At 44.2% G+C, this 12,512-nt stretch overlaps 1 protein-coding gene across 11 annotated transcripts in view; it reads left to right on the plus strand.

The window, feature by feature from the left end:
* The first annotated feature begins 2,872 nt into the window (after positions 1-2,872).
* Positions 2,873-12,512, plus strand: part of RAPGEF6 (Rap guanine nucleotide exchange factor 6) — a 123,570-nt gene continuing 113,930 nt past the window's right edge. For all 11 annotated transcript variants that reach the window (XM_038149959.1, XM_038149968.1, XM_038149964.1 and 8 more), the window contains exon 1: positions 2,873-2,941. In XM_038149959.1, the coding sequence (XP_038005887.1) occupies positions 2,873-2,941 (69 nt within the window). The remainder of the gene's footprint in view (positions 2,942-12,512) is intronic.

Genomic DNA, 12,512 nt, shown 5'->3' on the forward strand with positions numbered 1-12,512 from the left:
CCAGATAAAGGGGAAGCAAATTTTCCCCTCTGCATGGACAATTGGTGTCCTGCTTGGCCACTTCCCTTAATCCCAGCCCTGAAATTACTCACATGTGAAAGCCTTTTAATTGTGTTTAACCATGTCAGCTTTACCGCGTGGAGACACTGCCTGTAACACCAACAAGCAGCGAGGATCATGACACTCGTTCCCATTGTTCTCCAGATAGCTGGGAAAATAAACCCCATGGCTGAAATAGCTCCTGAAATAACTGCAGCTATTAGAGCCATTACCTACCCAAATTTTGGAGTGAGGGAAGGTCAGGAGAGCTAAGCAATTAAATTGGACTGGCAGCTTTGGTTCCCATGGAATACTGCTGGCTCCCTCACTGCTCCTGTGCCTGGCCGTAGGCTGGCGTTCAGGATGGGAATTTGTGTGCCAAAGAAAAAGGAATTTTTAGGCTACTAACTTTATTCCCACGGTGAGTGTCCACTGCTGTGTTATGTTCGTTGTAGGAATGCTGAACAGCTGGAATAGGTGATGAGCTCCCTGCTAAAAACCAATAGGTTTTATAATAAATAATTTCAGATCCATGAGAACCTGTGTAGATCTCACCAAAATCTGGGGTTTTCTTGCTAGCTGATAATTATCCAGCCACCTGTACCTGGGGAGCATTGACTAATTTTTACACAGTCTTTAAAAATGAACTGAGCTGGTAAAGCTCTTGATTTGCTATTACATCTCTGATTAAAAAAAAAATAAATCTCCTAACAGAAAAGGATTCATGCTTCAATTATTTTCTTCTTTTCTTCTCCTTAGTTACTCAGGAGGGCTTTTTCTCTATATCTTTTCCATTTGGTTCCTGGCAGGGAATCTCTGAAGATTCCCACACCACTGGAAACAATATTTTATGTACTAAAGTTGAAAGAGGATAACATGTTCTGCCAAATAACTAGTACAAACTTCTGACCTTTGGAAGAATAATAGCCCTGATATTTGGAAATCTTACATTTACAACAGAAGTTCAAAGAGAACAAAAAAAAAAAAAAAAAAAGAAAATGAGTTTTGATAGACTTCATGAGACTGAATCCTGTGTCTTTCCTGTCAGTTTTGGGAGCATCTCATATTCTCTCTGTTGTGCACGAGGTGTAATGACTGTGATGCTAAGAGCAGCTTTTCTTTAGATCCTTGCTGTCCATCCCACGGTTGTTGTGCCTGCAGTGATACCAGGCACAGCATCAGAACAGTCTACACTGGAGGAAATGACGTGTTTCCTCAGATTTTTTTTTTTTTTTTTGAAGAAAACAGTAGAAATATTATAAAACAACGTGGAAGGGATAATCAAGTCCTTGAGCACAACAAAGGTAATTGTGCCATAAAGGGCAAGTGGTAAAGAGAACGGGAAGGGGTAGCTGGAGAAAGGGCAGGAACAAAAACACTCTTATTAGTTATTAGGAAGGAAAGAGGAAAAAGCAAAAGGGCAAGTTGTATGCCTGCAAAGCTTTGATCTCATAAATTTACAGAATCGGACTTGTAATAGGAAGGAAAATTTTGCAATGTGTGTTTGGTATGTGGCTGCTTCCTGTTGTCCCCGAGCGGCCGTCAGGGCCAGCAATGCAGGGCTTGGAAGGAGTTTGTAAAACCCCACAGGACCCCCGAGGGGTAGCGCTTTCCTTTCTCATGTATTCCTTATTTGTATTTAATGCCGAGCTCTGTCTCCGGCGGGGCCGGGCGGGGCAGCGGCACCGAACCCGGCCGGGCTCTGCGATCCTCACCGCGAGGATGGGGCCAGTCCTCCAGAAGCGACCTGCGGCAAAGGCTCGGAGCAGCTCAGGAGTCACGGAGGAGAATCAACATTCTCCGAACTGAACTGCAGCCTGAGGGAAAGGGGGAACGCACGCAAACTCCAGGGCAGCGGTGCCGTGACAGCATGCCTGGTGCGAAGCCTGCTCACGGACACTCCGCTGCCGAGCGATGCAGAAAACGCTTTCTTTGGGCTGTGGCTGCTGAAGAACACGGCTGATCGCGGGTGCCGGGCAGCACAAAGCGCCTTTGCCCGGACGCTCGCGGCCTCCTGAGGGCTCGGCTCGGCCGCACCGCGCACGCGCCCGGCCCCTCCCAACGCTCGCGAGCCTTCGCCCCGCGCCGCCCGACGGCCCCGCCCCCGTGCCCCCCGCGCGCGTGGGGGCGGAGCTCACCATAGCCCCGCCCACTCCCCCTCCGCCCCGCCCCTCGCTCTTCTTGCTGATTCTCTGGGTTAAAGCGCCCGCTCTCGCGCTTTTCTATACCGGGGGATGCGCGGTGTGTGACCGGGGTGGGGGGTCCGGGCGGGGGCGGCGTCTCCCGGCGTGTTCAGGGGAGACGCGGGCTCGTACGCGGCCGCGGGGTTTCTCTCCGGACCCTCTGGCGCCGCGCCGCGGAACAACTCGCCCGTCCGCATCGCTTTGTGCGGGCGCGGAGGGCGGAGCCGCGGGGGCCGAGCGCGCGGGGAGTCCCGCTCGGGCCGGTAACTTCGCGCACGGAGCGCTCGCGCCGCGATGGGGAGCGGCGCCGGCCGCCCCGGGAGCGCGCCGGGAGCCGCCGCCGCCCGCCCCGAGCGCCGCCGCCGCCGCTGAGCCCGAGGCGCCCCGAGCGCCGCCCGCCTGGTGAGCAGCCGGCCCGGCGGCGGGCACCGCGCCCGGCCCCGCTCCCGCCCCGGCCTCCCCCGGTCCGCTCCCCGGCCGGGCCCCGGCGCGGGGAACGTTTCGCGGTGCGTCCCCCGCGGGCCAGGAGGGCGGCGGAGCCCGGGCAGGAGCCCCGGCGGGCCGCGGCGGTGTGATCGCGGCGCGCCCCGCGGCAGCGCCCCGCCAGCCGCTCCCGAGGCGCCGCGGGGCGGGGGGCGCCGCGCTGGACGATGAGCGCCCCGTTGGAGCCCAGGATCAAACAGGCGCTGCGGAAGAAGCCCGCCGAGCGCACTCCGGAGGTAAGGCGGCTCCGGCTCCTTCCCAGCGGGTCCTTTTATTTACTTTCTCACTTTTCCTTTGCGTAAATCCGTGTTCCGACAGCGCGGGATCCGCGGTGCGCGCACAGACCGGGCTGGCGCACGAACTTGTGTCTGGAGCTCGGTTATTTATTTATTTCTCTCCGAAGTTGGCCCTCTCGGGACCAGCGAGGTTTAAACGCCCGGTAACACGCTGGGTACGGGCGCAAGGCGCTTCATGGAGTACTTCGGGCCAGCTGTAGGAAGAAGAACAACAAGAAGTAGATTACCGAAAAGTAAAATGATGCATATTTCAGTGATGCAAAACTTATGGGAAAAGTTAGGGAGCTGAAAGGCTTTTGCTTACCTGTACAGTGATGCAGATTTAAACAAAACCAAACTAATTATGCTGCCCAGACTTCATAAAGATGTTTCTGCAGTGAGTGGGAGTGTAGAAATGTGTGAGGCTAGTAAGCTACAATAAAACGCGTTTTCCAATTAACTGCCTTCTCTGTCCCTACCCCACAAGCTAGTCTGTAATCAGCCGTGTATTTTTGGGAATGGTAATGTCATGGAGCATTAACTTAATAATGAAATAGGTTTGATATAATTTGCATTTATTGAAGGTCTGATTGGAGTTTGTTTGCTTACTTACCCTTTGCCTTCCTTCGTTTGTTTCCCTTGCTGTGATTTTTCTTTTAATGTGCTCAAGAATTAGTGCTATAAAGTGATACACTCTTGAGTTTTTCCCTTGGAGACTGGGAAACATCTGTTCTCCCTTGGTACTTCATGGGGAGCAGAATGTCCTGCCTGGTCTTCCTTATAAGTTAATTATGGAAGGGCTACTTAGAGAGCTGCTCAGAGGCTGCTCCGGGTTCATCCTAGCAGGACAGAGTCCCTCCTTCCCTTTCAAGTCGGCTGAGTGAGTGAAATACAGATGTTCAGTCCCAATGGTTACTTGCTTTGGGATATCTGGCACATTCCTCCTTGTGTCTCTGAATTAACGATGAGGCAGTTTCAGTGTCCATTCTTTTTTTCTTACTTTTAGCGCTCCTCTCTTGCTTCAGAGCGTTCTTTCTCTTCAACTGGAGTCTTCAGTTAGCAAAATTCCTTTGCTAGTGTGGCTTGCAGTGTTGGGCAACTGGGTTCATCACAGAAGTGTCATTCAGGAGCTGGCATTCCGTGCTGGCTCGTCATGGCTTGGACTGTGGGGAGCAGGTAATCTGCCTTGGCCAAAACCCCTGCTCACCACTGCTCCTGCTTGCTGTACCAACCTCTGTGGCTGTGTAGGGCTTCTTGTTCTTTTTTTTTTGGGCATCCTCAATTTTTCCCCCAGCAGCCATCATGGAATTCCTTATGGTTAGCACCTCATTTTGGCTAAAACGGCCTTAAAATAATTATTCTGCTTAACCTTGTAGTGTTAAACTGTCAGATACCACAATGACTGACTACTTGTGGATTTGTGTAGGTTTCCATTGAGAGTGTCATGAGCGTTCTGTGCAGGTTTGAATTTTCCATGGTATCTTAATGATGGGAAAAAAAAATCTAATCTTTGCTATCTAAGTAATAATACTTCTAAAATGATTTGAAAAATCTAAATTCCCTTGTTAATTTGGCCCTGTTTTGGCAGGCTAATTTTAGAGACAGTGCACAGTGAGACTACTTGTGATTAAAGTTAAACATGTACTTAAAACTTGGCAGGATTGGGTCCTCCGTTCTTGCTCCCTGTTGCTGAGTAGATAATTACAGTTAAATCACTTTTTTTTTCTTAGGATACTTTTGTTTACATACATTTAGAAAGAGAAGCTTTTCCCTGATTGGTAGCAGGGTGTACCTGGGGGTCCCCAGTCTGGATCTCTGTTACCTGCTCAGGTCCAAAGCATGAAATCCCCTGTCACAGTCACACTGATAGATTTTCCCAACATCTGCTCTGGGATGTTGTGGGAACTCAGGACATCCCTCTGGGTGCTCTGGATGGCCAGAGCCGCTGGCAGGGGGCTCTGAGAAAGAACCATTTAAAAAATTCAACACATACAGAGCTTTGTTCAACCGCATGTAAGGTGTTGCGCCTGCCTCCCCCCTTTTTTGTTTATCTAAAAGGGACATCCAGGGCACCCAGAGGGATGTCCTGGGTTCCCACAGGATGTGAGGACAGATGGATAGGGTGGTAAGTGAACTGGAGAAAACAACTGCAATGTTGTTTATTCATTTATTTATTTATCTCAACATCCTGACTTGTCCTCTTTCCTCTGTAGGCTGCAAGACTTGGGGCAGGGAAGCTGAAACCTGCTTAGCGCAGCCATTAGGATCAGACCCAAATTTCGGGTGTCCCTGCACAGGATGAACAATCTGGTGACTCCTGTCCTGAAGTATCCAGTTGTGCACAGACTAACGTGTGTGTGGCTTCATTTCTCCCCTCCTACTCTGGTGGGAAGGTATCATCAGTTCCTCCCACACGAAATCAGCTGCTCGGGGCTGCTCGTGCCCTTTGACTGCGTTTTTGTGCTGGAACCCCCTCGAATTCCCCGAGCCACCATTGGTATCTTGTGATAAAGCCAAAGCTGCTCAACCACAAGAGTTTTAATTACTTTCAGTCCCTCTCTGCCCCCATCTCTGTTTCTGATCCTGCAGTTTATATGAGCAATTTACCTGGGTATTTATTACAAATTACAGGGTTGGGGCTGTGCTGATCAGTAGCATGGTCTGGTGTTTCATTCCTGTCATCTGTGCAGCCTCTGGAAAAATACAGATAAACACTCCACATGCCAGATTTTGCTTACAAGTAGTACACTTATCCATCTGATTCTGATTGTAGGTTTTTTCATTGACAAAACGTTTTAATTTCTAAGAACTACAAAACTAAGCAGGGAGATATTAAAAATTTTCTATAATTTACTTATTTTGAAATGTACCTCACTGTCTTGCTCAAGTAAATGTTTTAGTTCCTGATACTACAAATATTTTTGTTTGGAAAAATCTGTGTTAGGGCAAGTTTTCAGTGTTGTGGTAACATTCCAATGTTTGCTAATTGTTAAAGTGTATAAGTTATGCATATTAGGCATGTACACACTTGATTTTTTTTTTAGTTGTTGCTCAGATACTTAATGTATCTTCATGAAGATGAACATGTAATCTTCAATTTATTGTGCCAGGGGGAATTATTTTGATTAATTTGTAGGGATTGTAGCAAAAATTTAATTATGCATACATTTTTATGAAATTTTATGTATGCATACATATTTTACGTATGTTTTTTAAGTAACACAGTGTTGGGTAACTCTGTTTAGAATCTTTTTTGGAACTACTGAAGGCTGGCAAATATTTTGCTCCCTTTCCTCTCTTTTGATGCATCACTGGAGGTGCATATTGTTCATATGTGATGCAAGTGACTTCTATGTGGACAGAGTTCCAGAATGTTCCCTTGTGGACTGATGCTCGTGTATGTAGCAGGTGCTGCTTTGGGATTTGAGTGAGACCCATTTAGTCAAACGTCTACCTTGCTGGTTCCCTGGTGGCCTGTGCCCCTGTGCTGGCACTGGAAATAAATCTGTGTGCCTGTCTTTCAGGTATGGCCTAAAAGTGCAGAATTTGTGACTGATCTCTCAGATATTAGTTTTGATGATAGATTATCCTAACAAATCATCCCTTCTGTCTTTTCAGAGGGAGGAAACTATGGCAGTAGTTGGATACTTAAAAAAAAATAATCATACCTATACTTAAAAAATAGGATTTCTTACACTTGTTTAGTATTTTAATATATGCATTTTCCTCCCAAGGTTATGCAGATGTCTGTGTGATGGTAAATCTGTGAGTGTTTATACATGCAGATCCTCCAGTTTTTGCTTGGGAATATGGGATTTACCGTGCAGTGTTTCTTGTCACAGGTGGGGATATTAAATTAGTACTTTGGGAATATTTTAATAGGAGAAAATCTTTAGTTCAAAGCAGTAGAAGGGAAGGATGAATGCTTTTGCCACCATGTGTGTGCTCTCATTAAATATTTAATTTTTTGAGGCCCAGAATTCCTTATCAGATCCATACAAAGGCTCTGATGTTGGTCTTTAGGGGAGTTGTTCATGCTGCCACAGATAAGGACTCGGTGGTTGATAGGGCCAAACAGCAAATGATTGTGCTCCTTTTTCTTTGTCTTTCCTTCTCCTCCCCTCCTGTGAGCAGGCTCTCTTCCATTTTTAATGGAACCTCTTCCCAATATAGTATCTTTTTAGTTCTTCATGACTTTGTTCTAGACAGTGTTTACTTTCGTGGCTCAGAAAGCTGTGCTTTTATTTGACTTCAAAGAATTGGAGTTTATTTTTATACTCTGAGCTCTTGTGTTTTCCTAACTTCATCTTTTTGCAGTAATTCTTGATTAATGTTAATTCAACTTCATTTGGCAATACTAATTCTTTCTTCTCTTCCTGTTCCCTTTTTATTAATACAGTGGAAAGAGGAAAAAACCTAATTTGCAGAATTGTGTCATGACAGTGTCTGCCGTTTGGAGCACGTATGTGATGCTTCTTGATGGTTTAGATATAGAGAAATAGATCTGTGTGAATGTAAATCATGCACAAATGGTACATTGATAGGCATTATGAAATAGCTGTAATAAATAAAATAAATGATTGTTGACAGCATAACAAAGGCACTCTTGTACTGCAGCACAGCTGAGCCAAACAGAGGAGAACATCTGCTTCTTGTTTCCAGAAATAACTGGTATTTTGAAGTGGGTTTTTTCATCCTTTTAATAATTTTCTGTAAACTCAGTAGGTGAAATGGGATTAAGCATTGTAGAAATCTGTTGTTTTAGAATCTGAAGTGAGCTTTTAGGAATGTAACTGTGTCAAGGTGTTGGCTTTGGATAGCCATTGAAAGTAATTAGAGTTGTGAAGTCACCACGAAATTTGGGATGCTTGCAGTTACTGTAAAGCCAAAATAAATTTGTGTTAAATGAAGTTGCAGATGCTGGTTTCTGTTTAATAAAAGCACCTTACTGTTAGTATGTGGGCCTCTAAAACAGGGACAGAGGAGTGATGGACACCTGACTTCTGCCATACTTTTCTACTACCTAACCTCTGTCTTACACTTTCATTCCCAACTTTTTGTGATCTGTTTTTTATAGGTGACACTTTGTAAGACTTTGTCATGCAGTTACCAGTTCTGGAGCTCAAACTGAAGATGAGCAGCAGCCAACTGTTGTAAAATCCTTGAGATTGCTGTGTGTCTTTGTGCTTTGGTGTGTTTGCCAGAGAACCTCCTGAAACGTTGATCAAAGATGCATTGACCAGTGCTACACGACTTCCATCCCTCACCATGCAGGGACTTAGGATGATCTTGGCAAGTGACTGTGCTGGGAAGCTGGAAGAGACCTTTGAAGTGGAAAAATTAGTTATCACTGGTGATAACCAAAGTGATAGGAACACATACTGATGTGCCTGCAATTTACTGCTAATGAATTCCTTCCTGGGTCCTTGTGTACCCTGTGCAGATTGCCTTTCTGCACTCATAGGGCAACAATTATCTTTTACATTTAGAAAAATGTAAAACCTTGTAATATGAATAATTTATAACTAGTTCTGTGAAGGCAAAAGTTAGAGTTTTACTTATGTTCAGTATGATTGAAAAATCAAGTGCACAGAAATTGATTAATGGACAAAAATGCTGAGTAACTGCAATTTCAGAGAAAGACTTGGGAGTGCATGCCTGTCATTGACACCATATTCCATCAGCATCTTGCTAGGACTAGGAGAGACCTAGACTTGTGACGTCTTCTTGAATATTAGATTAGCCTCTTTAAATAAAATGTGTCGTAAAGCTTTTTTATAGCCACCTACTAAAACCAAAGTTCAGAGGAGAGGTACATGAGGAGTGGCACATTGAGTATCATAATGCTGGCTGACAGCTCTTAAGATTCGGTCTTATTCACAAGCAGACTATAGTTTCTGTGTTAATGAAGTTGAAATTCTTATTACTTTTAATGAAACAGTCATCAGCCTTCTCTCTTCTTCCTGTGCTTCCCTGCCACATAGCTTTCAGTTGAAGGTAAAACAAAACCACATTTTTTTCCCAGCTGCTCATTAAATTAATGTATTTAAGCTCATGGTAAATACAGCACTGAAAATCCTGGAGGATTGTCCAACAAGCCTCAAAGCTTTGGGAAAACAGCGTCCCTTCAGCTGCCACCTTGATGAGTTAGGAAGCTTTTAGTGCTTAAATTTTCCTCTGTTTTGTCTTGTGCTTTAGGTGGGTAGTTGTCTCTTATTTTGTTTCTTAACACAGTGTAGTATCATGAGTCTTCATCTCAGTTAGACCTAAGGTTTTCCTGTAATAAAAAAAGCCAAGCATGCAAACTCTTGTATTACCTCACTAAATGCTGCTTGATAATTCATTTTCATAAACTTTGTGTATGTACCTTGTTTTCTGAGGTGATCAAGAGTGATGTTCTTTGGCAGGTATATTTTATCTTTCATTCCAAAAGTTCAGATAAATACCCATGGGTGTGTGTTGGCAGTAGTTGTTCAGCCTTCCTAAACGTCCCTGGGAAACCAGTGCAGGTAAAATGTGATGTCCCGTTCTCCAAGACTGGGCAGAGTCAAATCTCTTCTCTGAATAATTGAGAGTAACCTCAATTAGCATCTTTAATCTGTGACTGATCGCAGGATTGATTTGGAATTCACAAAGTCTTATTTAAAAATCAGTGGTGCTTGGTTGTTTTATGTTCCCATTGCCATGTGGACGCAGTTCCGTGGTTGTGGCATACAGTTGAATTCTTGGCCGGAGGTACTCAACAACCTGGCATATATCAGTATCCAGATAATTCAGATTATTACTACCTGGAACCTTAAGTACAACACACTTTCTGAAGCTGAAATCAGCCCTAAATTAGTTGAACATAAAAAATAAAATTTATTGGTTGTTTCAAATGAACCAAAATACAATATTGGAACATTTACCAGTTTTAACAAATGTTAATCTATGTAAATATTCAGCTATATGGACTTCAGTATCTGTGTTAGGAATGTTTTTTACCTGTTTCTTAACTTTTTTTTTTGAGTTTGTTGTTGTGCTTTCATCAGCATGCCTGAAGGTGTTGCTCATATTAGTCTTTGGATTATTTATGTCTCAGAGACACAAATAAGAGTGTGCTAAGCCTTGGACAAGGTACCTTGTTCACAGAGCAGGGATCTGATTTGGCTGTTCTGCAGGTATTATCTGGCTGGAATACCTGCAAGGAACTTTGCCTGTAATTCTCAGAAATAAATATTTTTTCCAGCTTTCTTAAAAATAAAGCCTGTTGATTTCAGTCAAATAGAGATTTGTGGTTCCAATGAAATAAATCAGGTTTCAGGGCACTGTTTTAGCTTTGACTGCATTTACTGGTTTTACTGAAGTGACTATTGACAAATAGATATTTCATAAAGTCTGTCTAACTAAGTTTCCTTGTTCAAAAAAAATGCAATATTAAACAAGGAGAGAAAATCAGCGTGAATGTTTTGGAATGGGTGAGTTTTTTGATTTTTAGAGTCTGTGTCCATTTTAACCTTTTTTGTGGTAAGGATGTTGAGCACTGTTCTGGAAAGGAAGATCTGGGCAGGAGTGAAAGGATTAAAGCAAACTGTGATGGAGACAGGGAAACATTGTGATGTTTAAGTTGCCTTGGAGTAGGTGTATATAATTTGTTAATTATTTTTGGAAGATCATTGTGAACCACAGCTGTTTAAAAAAAAAAGGAAGTCAAAACCAAACCCACAAAAAACAAAATACCAGAGTTTTTATTAAAAGTTTACTTTCTCTGAGAAGTAAATTAGACTGAACATTCATTGTTTATCACCTGGTGTAGGTGGAACACGCATACAATTGTTCCATCTAATAGCTGTGACTTTGTGGTATCTGATCTCCCTGGCAGCTGAGGGATGATCAGGGCTTCTTCCGTGGTTCAATGAGTATCTGGTGCTTCCATCATTGCAGTGTAAAGTCATGGGCATTGCTCCTATAGGTGTCCCTGTAATTGGTTTGGAGCAGTGTTGTGAAGTCTGGTTGGGGCCATGTTGGTTTCTGAAATAGCTTCTCTAAATGTGGGTCTGTGAAGGGTCCTTGGGACTGTGTTGCTGCTGCTTTCCCTGGTATGGCAGACCCTGGGATTTTGGTTTGTGGGAGTCACTCAGAGCTGTGTCTCTAAGCCAAACATTTTGGCACCCGCTAGGAAGAGCTTTGGCAGGCTTTAGCCTCTCCTTGTGCTGATACTGATACCTTGTGTAGTGGAGTCTCTCACCTCTTTGTCACAGAATCACAGAATGGTTTGGATTGGAAGGAGTCTTAAAGACCATCCTTTTCCAGCCTCCTGCCATGGGCTGTGACACCTTCCACTATCCCAGTTTGCTCCAAGCCCTGTCCAGCCTGGCCTTTAACACTTCTAGAGATGGGGTATCTATGTTCCAGTGCCTCACCTTGTAAGAGCAGAAGTGGACAGATGTTTTGTGTCTGAGCCAAGTGATGCTGTTTGGTTCTATGCATAGAATTGGAAGGGTTATTCTAAGTTATCTGTGCTGGCCCTTTATTCCTACATGTTTCACTCTGCTCTTGGGCCGTGACTAATGAAAATTCCTCCATCCAGTGTAAAGTCTGCTCGCCAGAACATGGATGTATTAAAGAGAAGATGAAATTACAGTGCACTAATAACCCTGTGGACAATGGCTCATGTATATTGGCATTGTTTGCAGAAAGTTGAGGGTTTGTGTGTAGTGAGTCACTGAGTTACACATGACAAGGTAAAAAGCTGTTCCACCATCCTTGTTTGTCTCCTGCATGTAATTTCCAATTCTGATTCATTGAAATGAAGCGGTGAGCAGGAATGTGGTTCTGTTATGGCATCCAAGTGAGTGGATATCTTAAAGCACTGGCTCAGCCTTTTCAAACATGAGCTGCACCTATTCCCAGTGCTAGTCCAGTTTACATGAAGAAATGTGAATGCAGTTGGGTCTAGCTGAGAAAGAGCTCAAGTTAACCTTGAGCTTGAGGAATTATATTAGAATCAAAAACCATTCTGAGTTGAAAGGGATCCACAAGGATCATTGAACCCAATTCCTGTCCCTGCACAGGACCACCCCAAGAGTGAGTGGGACTGATGAGCGCAGCTGGTGGCTCCCCGTACTTCTTGTGTCGAAGTCTTGGTGAAATTGTTGAATCTGAATGTCCTAGTTAAGTGTAATAGTTAGGCAGTATCTGTTGTGTGTAGCTACACAAAAAAGAGGCTGTTGCCTAATCTAACTTGCCTTTGCACATTGGGGTTCATCTTAAGGAAGTAGGGCCACACCAAAAGTGGTAACAAAATATTTTGGCTTTGTAATTTGTGTGTTAGTGTCTCTTGCTTTCTATGACTCGTATACGCGCCTGTTTATGTGTGGGTGCCTGCTGCACACCTTGTGTATATTTTTTTAGATATCTTTTCTCCAAGATATATGTACAGTAAGGATTTTAAAGGAAATTATATTCTGAGGCACTCTTATGTATGACTCTTGTATGAGAGGAAACAAGATGGTCATGATCTGTGTGTGTTGGTGGTTCTGCAGAGTGAGAT

This window comes from Motacilla alba, chromosome 13, assembly GCF_015832195.1.
Source record: "Motacilla alba alba isolate MOTALB_02 chromosome 13, Motacilla_alba_V1.0_pri, whole genome shotgun sequence".
NCBI lineage: Eukaryota > Metazoa > Chordata > Aves > Passeriformes > Motacillidae > Motacilla > Motacilla alba.